This window comes from Theropithecus gelada, chromosome 1 (assembly GCF_003255815.1).
Source record: "Theropithecus gelada isolate Dixy chromosome 1, Tgel_1.0, whole genome shotgun sequence".
In the NCBI taxonomy this organism is placed as follows: domain Eukaryota; kingdom Metazoa; phylum Chordata; class Mammalia; order Primates; family Cercopithecidae; genus Theropithecus; species Theropithecus gelada.
Window position 1 is genome coordinate 165,359,079 of NC_037668.1, and position 8,876 is coordinate 165,367,954.

General features: G+C 41.3%; 1 protein-coding gene across 1 annotated transcript; it reads left to right on the forward strand.

The window, feature by feature from the left end:
- The first annotated feature begins 2,212 nt into the window (after positions 1-2,212).
- ZNF281 (zinc finger protein 281) lies at positions 2,213-7,336 on the forward strand. Its single transcript, XM_025360461.1, is given in 3 exon segments — positions 2,213-2,319; positions 2,546-2,826; positions 2,828-7,336. Coding segments are annotated over 2 exon segments (2,688 nt in total). The 5' UTR covers positions 2,213-2,319; positions 2,546-2,559; the 3' UTR covers positions 5,249-7,336.
- The last annotated feature ends 1,540 nt before the right edge of the window (positions 7,337-8,876 follow it).

Consider the following 8,876-nt stretch of genomic DNA (forward strand, 5'->3'; position numbering starts at 1 on the left):
CAACACAGAAGATTTCTGTGACCAAATGTGTAGGGGTTTCTCCCCACACACTGAGGAAACAATCGATTCTGCAGCAGACACCACCGGGGTGTTCTCCAATTCAATTCTGACACTATCTACCTGGAGACAGCATCAGATCCCACAGATTAAGAGCCCAGGCCTACAAGACTGGCCCCATTTCAGATGCCAATCACGAGCCCCAGGTTGTTTTACCCGTGCTCTGACTCACCAGCTATAAATCGCGGTTCCCATGACCCCTTCCTTGGGCTTGATTAATTTGCTAGAGCAGCTCATAGAACCCAGGCAAACACTTACGTTTTCCAGTTTACTATTAAGGACATTACAAAGGCTATCGATGAACACCAGATGAAGAGATGGATAGAGGAAGGTATGTGGGAAGGGGCGTGGAGCTTCCATGCCCTTTCCGGGTGCGCCACCCTCCCGGAACCTTCACGGGTTCGCTTACAGGAAGCTTTCCAAACCCTGTCCTTTTTAGGTTTTTATGGAGGCTTCACTACACAGGCATGATTGATTAAATCATTGGCCATTGGAGATCAACTTAACCTTCAATCCCTCTCTCCTCCCCGGAGGTCGGGGGGTGGGACTGAAAGTCCCAAACTCTAATCCTGCCTTGGCCTTTCCGGTGACCAGCCCCCATCCTGAAGCTACCTAGGGGTTGCCAGCCATCATCAGTCGCTTCATTAGCATACAAAAAGACATTTATTACTTTGCAGATTCCAAGGATTTTAGCAGTTGTGTGCCACAAAACGGTTCAAAGTCCAAATATATATTTCACAATATCACAACTATACTTGACAGAATGAAAGTGTCAGTTTAAGTGGTGGAATACTTACATGTTGTTTCATGGGATTAGAAAAAAAGCAATTACTTCTTATCTCAAAATGCTCATTAAATATCGTCCTTAAATTTTTTAGGGCAGGCTCAGAGAGGTCCATAAGTATTAGTAAATAATCCCTATGGTTTCGATTGTGAAATTTCTCAGAGAATTTATTATTTAATTATGAGAAATTATTTAGCTAGAAACATTGTGATGTACATGTAATTTCATTAAGAAAACATACTATGTAAATAAGCTGTTGTCATAGTTCTGGTTCTTTTATTTAAAATTTCTCATTTATAAATATCCTTTGCTAGGAAAATGTCTGGTTTAGATTTCTGCGTGCTTAACATGAAATCGAATGCCTTGTGCACATTAGGCACTGAATAAATATTTGTTGTTTGATTTTGTTGATATAACTTTGATTTTAAGATTTTACTTCATTACTTTCCTTTACGAGAAAAATTTCTAAATTTGCAATGAGTTTCTCGGCATTCTGTACTGGCGAGGAGAGTGGATCCTAGCAGAGCTCTTAGAATGGCCTGGTGGTTAATTTTGCATAAACAATATAAAGGGCCAGGCATTTATAACATGGCAAACAGACTGATTAGCCAGGCTAAGGTATGGGGGCATTTAAATAAGATGTGATGATAATGAAGTATGTGTGTGGGCGTGTTTTACAGGACTGCTGCACCTGGATTACGCTCGGTTTCCTCTTCCAGTAGCCTTCAGGAAGGTTGGCAGTAAGACAACATTTTTTTGCTTTCTTTTTTTTGCAACGGTACCACTAATTGCGGTCTCAAAGCAGGCTCCTCCTATAAATGCAAAGGATATGCGCCCATTATTAGTGCTTCCAAATTCAAAGGGATAACATAAGCACCTGTTTTAATAAATGTTGAGCATTTGGAGTTGAATGCTTCTTGATAGAATCAAAAGTGCCCTCAATGATCCACTTCTGAGTTTGAATTTTATTTCAAGACCTGGATTGCAAAACCTAGAGTGAAGAAAGCCCTAATATTGAATCCTCAGTTTCCCCCACCTTCTCTTTCAGCCCCTTTCTCTGCATCTCCCACGCCACGCTGTAGTACAGTCCCCCGTAACTTCCCGCCCCTTGGATTCCACCTCCTGAGCGTTTTCCCCCCAGAAACCCTCAACCACTTTCATCTCCTTCAGTGCAGCCCACCAATCACGCCTATGCGCCTCGAAAGCCCCTTTTTAGTAGGGCTCCAAATCCCCGCCTCTCCTGCCCTTGCTCCCCCGCCTCCGCCCAACCGCCCCAGTGATTGACAGGCAGACCGGGCGGAAGCTGCGGCGCAGGCGCCCTGGCTCCTCAGACCTCCCCTCTGGCCGGGTCGAGGAGTTCCCAGCAGACACTGCGCCGCGGCTGCGCAGTACACGGGAGGCTTTTAATTCCATTGTGGAGAGGACGGCGTTATTTTTATTAACTGGAGGCGACGGCGGCTGCGGCGGCGGCGGGACCCGTAAGTGTTGCCGGTGGATCCAGGAGGGAGAGGGCGAGGCCTGGGGAAGAGTCGCAGGACCATGCGTGCCGGTGCCGGAGGCGACTGGGCTGGGAATTAGTGCTGGGCGCGTTGCGGTCTGGGCGGCGGCGCGGCGGGGTCCTTAGCGCTGCGGTGGTCCCGGCCCGGGGCCCGGTTCCACCTCCTTTCCTCCCTCTTCCCTTTTCCTCCTCCTTTCCTCAGCCAGGCCTCCTCCGGGGTATGAAAATCGGCAGTGGGTTCCTGAGTGGCGGCGGAGGTACCGGCAGTAGCGGTGGTAGCGGCTCCGGCGGCGGTGGTAGTGGCGGCGGCGGCGGCAGCAGCAGCAGCGGCAGGAGGGCAGAGATGGAACCCACCTTTCCCCAGGGTATGGTTATGTTCAACCACCGGCTCCCCCCGGTCACCAGCTTCACCCGGCCGGCGGGGTCGGCCGCCCCTCCCCCGCAATGCGTGTTATCCTCCTCTACCTCCGCAGCCCCGGCCGCTGAGCCCCCCCCCTCCGCCAGCCCCGGACATGACTTTCAAGAAGGAGCCGGCGGCGTCAGCCGCGGCCTTCCCCTCGCAGAGGACCTCCTGGGGATTCTTGCAGTCTTTGGTTAGCATCAAACAGGAGAAACCCGCGGATCCTGAGGAGCAGCAGTCCCACCACCACCATCACCACCACCACTATGGGGGGCTGTTCGCTGGAGCTGAAGAGAGGTCTCCAGGCCTAGGAGGCGGTGAAGGGGGGAGTCACGGCGTCATCCAGGACCTCAGTATTCTCCACCAGCATGTCCAGCAGCAACCAGCTCAGCACCACCGCGAGGTATTGCTCAGCAGCAGTAGCAGGACTGATGACCACCATGGCAGTGAGGAGCCAAAGCAGGACACTAATGTCAAAAAGGCAAAAAGGCCAAAGCCAGAATCTCAGGGAATTAAAGCCAAGAGGAAGCCAAGTGCATCTTCCAAACCTTCTTTGGTTGGAGATGGAGAAGGTGCCATCCTCTCCCCAAGTCAGAAACCTCATATCTGTGATCACTGTAGTGCTGCTTTCCGAAGCTCCTATCATCTGCGGAGACATGTCCTCATTCATACAGGAGAAAGACCTTTCCAGTGCAGCCAGTGTAGTATGGGTTTCATTCAGAAATACCTACTACAGAGACATGAGAAAATTCATAGTAGAGAGAAGCCATTTGGATGTGATCAGTGCAGCATGAAGTTTATTCAGAAGTACCATATGGAGAGACACAAGAGGACACATAGTGGAGAAAAGCCATATAAGTGTGACACTTGCCAACAGTATTTTTCAAGGACTGATAGATTGTTGAAGCACAGGCGCACATGTGGTGAAGTCATAGTTAAAGGAGCCACTAGTGCAGAACCTGGGTCATCAAACCATAACAATATGGGTAATCTGGCTGTGTTGTCTCAGGGAAATACAAGTTCTTCAAGGAGAAAAACAAAGTCAAAAAGCATAGCTATTGAAAATAAGGAACAGAAGACCGGTAAAACAAATGAATCACAAATTTCAAATAATATAAACATGCAGAGTTACTCAGTAGAAATGCCTACCGTGTCTTCCAGTGGAGGCATAATTGGCACTGGAATAGATGAACTGCAGAAAAGGGTGCCAAAATTGATCTTTAAGAAAGGAAGCAGAAAAAATACAGACAAAAACTACCTTAACTTTGTGTCACCATTACCAGACATAGTAGGACAGAAATCCTTGTCTGGAAAACCAAGTGGCTCACTTGGCATAGTATCAAATAATAGTGTGGAGACCATTGGTCTTCTCCAAAGTACAAGTGGCAAACAAGGTCAAATAAGTAGTAATTATGATGATGCCATGCAGTTTTCAAAGAAAAGAAGATATTTACCAACTGCCAGCAGCAACAGTGCCTTTTCTATAAACGTAGGACACATGGTCTCCCAACAGTCTGTCATTCAGTCTGCAGGTGTCAGTGTTTTGGACAATGAGGCACCATTGTCACTTATTGACTCCTCAGCTCTAAATGCTGAGATTAAGTCTTGTCATGACAAGTCTGGAATTCCTGATGAGGTTTTACAAAGTATTTTGGATCAATACTCCAACAAATCAGAAAGCCAGAAAGAGGATCCTTTCAATATTACAGAACCACGAGTGGATTTACACACCTCAGGAGAACACTCAGAATTGGTTCAAGAAGAAAATTTGAGCCCAGGCACCCAAACACCTTCAAATGATAAAGCAAGTATGTTGCAAGAATACTCCAAATACCTCCAACAGGCTTTTGAAAAATCCACTAATGCAAGTTTCACTCTTGGACATGGTTTCCAATTCGTCAGTTTGTCTTCACCTCTCCACAACCACACTTTGTTTCCAGAAAAACAAATATACACTACGTCTCCTTTGGAGTGTGGTTTCGGCCAATCTGTTACCTCAGTGTTGCCATCTTCATTGCCAAAGCCTCCTTTTGGGATGTTGTTTGGATCGCAGCCAGGTCTTTATTTGTCTGCTTTGGATGCTACACATCAGCAGTTGACACCTTCCCAGGAGCTGGATGATCTGATAGATTCTCAGAAGAACTTAGAGACTTCATCAGCCTTCCAGTCCTCATCTCAGAAATTGACTAGCCAGAAGGAACAGAAAAACTTAGAGTCTTCAACAGGCTTTCAGATTCCATCTCAGGAGTTAGCTAGCCAGATAGATCCTCAGAAAGACATAGAGCCTAGAACAACGTATCAGATTGAGAACTTTGCACAAGCGTTTGGTTCTCAGTTTAAGTCGGGCAGCAGGGTGCCAATGACCTTTATCACTAACTCTAATGGAGAAGTGGACCATAGAGTAAGGACTTCAGTGTCAGATTTCTCAGGGTATACAAATATGATGTCTGATGTAAGTGAGCCATGTAGTACAAGAGTAAAGACACCCACCAGCCAGAGTTACAGGTAAGGTCCCAAAAGTGACCAGGCTGGGGGTCTTCTAATGTAATTTTGTTTTATTTTGACAACACTGCCATTGGAATGTTTCTACACGATCCTATTAAGAATAATGTGATGCCCTTTCAATGCAACTTTTCATATTTAGTTTATTTTGTTAGTGTGATTTTAGCTCTGTTTGTATTATGATTTTTAATCAAAATCAATAGATTAAAAATAGTTTGACATTCAAAGTGAAAATGTTTAGCAATCAAATTTACATGTATAGATCGTCAGGGAATAGCCCAAATGTTTTAAATGCAAAAAAAAAAAAGAAAAAAAAAGAAAAAAAACAAAAAAACCCTACAAAAAAACAAAACAAAAAAAACTTTGTTGCTAGGATTAAGGTTATTCTAATTGCTTTACTCTCAGGAAAGTGTAATAACGCATGGGAATTCTGTACGTTATCACTGTAATGGAATATCCAATTTACAGATAGTATGATATACATTTCATCATTTAAGTAAGGGATCGAAAACATTTCAAATTGCTCTATCTGGGCTGATATACATTTCGTCATTTAAGTAAGGGATCGAAAACATTTCAAATTGCTATCTCCATCTGGGCTGATCCAAAATTCTGAGATTGTTGGCTACCTATATTTTGTTGCAGCTTTTAAATGTACTCTGAACTTCCAAACCACGTTCATTCCAGCCTGGTAGAACAAATATTCTTGGATCTTTGATCAAAGCCTGGAATGATAGCTTTAATAAAAGAAGGAAAAAAAAAAAAAAAAGCAAAAAGCACCCTCTCTTTATCCCAACTGTAACAAGGCTGTAATTCCATCAAGCGATTCTACTGACATCTAGTACAGTGTTGAAACCCAAGTGGTTGGCTGGTTCTAGTATTAGAACTCAAGTTGAAATTATATGATTAACTGAAATTTGGGGTATGCATTATTTATTATACATGGCCTAAACGGTTCTTTTGTTTGCGCTGTTACATATTACCTACACTTCTGAGTTTTTTTTTCTTGTTCTCAGCCTCTCTTTAAAAAGAGTTCTTGGGCCTTCCTTATTCCCTCTATCTATTTTGACAGTTTTAATTTTAGTGCCATTTACATTCCAGTAGGTAATTATGCGCTTTATATGCCTTAGGGCATCCAAATACAAAACAATAGGGTAAACATCCCCAAAACCCACCTTTTTTAAAAAAAAAAAAAAAAACCCATACAGATTTCCATATATAATAAAACCCCATTAATAAGGTTGTAATTCCAACTGGTGACATAACTCCTGTGAGGGATGATGTGTCTGCATATAGCAGTAACATCAGAACCTCTTTGTGAAATTGCGGCCTTTAATGTACATTTTAATAAAAGGGTGCATTAGTATTGTACAGGGGTCTTGTAAAGTCATCAAAACTTGCTATGAACTCTAATTGCCATTTGAAGCTACTGATAGGCAGTGGCTCTACTCTAAACTGCTTTTTAGCAATTGTATTTTTTTCCTGATTATATTTTTTAATGTACTTTGATGTTTATGCTGATGAGTTTTTTATGTACTTTTGGTGATGTTTCAGTCTTATGTACTCTTCTGACGTCAGAAAAGTACCACTGGTTGTTTGCAGTCTTATTGTGTAATCAGCCTACCGCAGGCTTCCATGTATAATAAAGTAATTAATATTGTGCAAGTGTAAAACACTTCTGTTATAAAAGCAGTGTTTGGAAAATAAGAAATATTAAAAATGGTTACAAAGTATTAGTTAATTTCCTTTTCCCACTTTCCTCCCTTTAGCTTTAGCAGCTAAAGGGTCACCAACTTGTCATTGCAAGATTCTTAGAAAATGTACTTAATCTTCTTAAATACACTCAGTACTAAAAAGTGTTTATTTCTTATTTCAGTAAGTGCGGTAAGTTCTATTGAGTACAGAGTACAAGCTGTAATCAAAGGATGGAGAGGACCTTTACCACTGTATCTCTTAAGCTGTATGATTTTTCTCCAGTTTGTTTTATACAGGTTTTGAATTTCTTTAACTTTTATTGTGTGTACTGAATACTGCATATGTATTATTCTGATTGTTTGCTCTAGTTTACTACCAATAAAAGTCCTGTTAATCACAAAATTGAAGAAAGGAGATATTACTTAATATGCAGTACGTTTTTTAGAATTTTCTATTAACCTTTTTCTAAAATATTCACATCTGCGGTATAACCTGCAGTTTAGAGGCTTGTATTTTAATTGTATTTTTTTAACTTAGGTATTTTATGTTTCTCGGTTTATTTTAGTTGAAAATGGATTCAAGGCTGGATGTGGTGGCTCACACCTGTAATCCTAGCCCTTTGGGAGGCGAAGGCAGGTGAATTGCCTGAGCTCAGGAGCTTGAGACCAATCTGGGCAACACAGTGAAACCCCGTCTGTACTAAAATACAAAAAAGCAACTGGGCGTGGTGGCATGTGCCTGTAGTCCCAGCTACCCAGGAAGCTGAGGCAGTAGAATTGCTTGAACCTGGGAGGTGGGGAGGTTGCAGTGAGCGGAGACTGTGCCACTGCACTCCAGCCTGGGCGACCGAGCAAGACTCTGTCTCAAAAAAAAAAAAAAAAGGATTCAGATTTATATAATATTAAATTTTTGTTCTTCCATGTTACTATGCACCCAAAACATATTCAATGTTCATAAAATATTCATTGTTTTATGACAACATGAAAACATTCAATGTTTTATGAACTTTGAATACTTTATGAACATTGAATATGTTTTAGGTGCATAATAATATGGAAGAATAGAAATTTATATTATATAAATCAGAATATGTTTTATTGAAATTGGGTTAGCCATCCTAATATTACTCCTGAGAAATTATTTATCGAGGTTTCATTTTAAGTCAGATTCCAATATCTTCTGGTTTTAGGTGCATCCTTTTTTACCTCAAAAAGGTTGTAATATACTATGGCACCAGTTTTGGGAAAAAAATTTTTTTTAATTAAAAAGTTGTAATAAAATGACAGTATGATTTAGATTACAATGGTCTTGAGCATTTTAGGTAGGAAGAAGGTGTTATTAAATCATAGCAATGTTTTAAAAAGTTGAGAGTATAAATATTAGAAGGAAAGAGCTAAACCATATAAATAATGAAGATGCAGAAACTGAAAATTAGTAAATGTGTAATATATTAGTAAACTTACAAACATGAAGGAGAAAAAGATCATAAGACAATTGTGCTTTGAAATTTAATGACTACAGAGTTGAGGAATTGGGAATAAATTAAAAGGGTAGAATAGGTCTTTGAGGCTTGGCTTTTTTTTGGTATGTGATAGTATTATAGAAAATGATAAAGATATTAAGTAAAAGCATGAATTTCTCTGTAGAGATTATCTGTACTGGTGAGTCTCTGTGATTAGGAAATGTAAGTTTTTTGTTTTTGTTTTTTGCCTGAGTGTATTTGCTAGATTTGGTTGTTTCCTTGAACAAGAGTGCTAAGCAGAATCTCAGTGATTACGCATTGAAATCCAACTTTTTACTTCTTTGCACAGGTGACTTATTCTGTGTTCTAGATTAGCACTTACAGATTGATTTTTTTTTTTTTTAAGCTGCCCACCTGCCTTTATTTCTTCTGTGGAATGTCTGTCTCTGAATATGATCATTTTAAAATTAAGATTTTT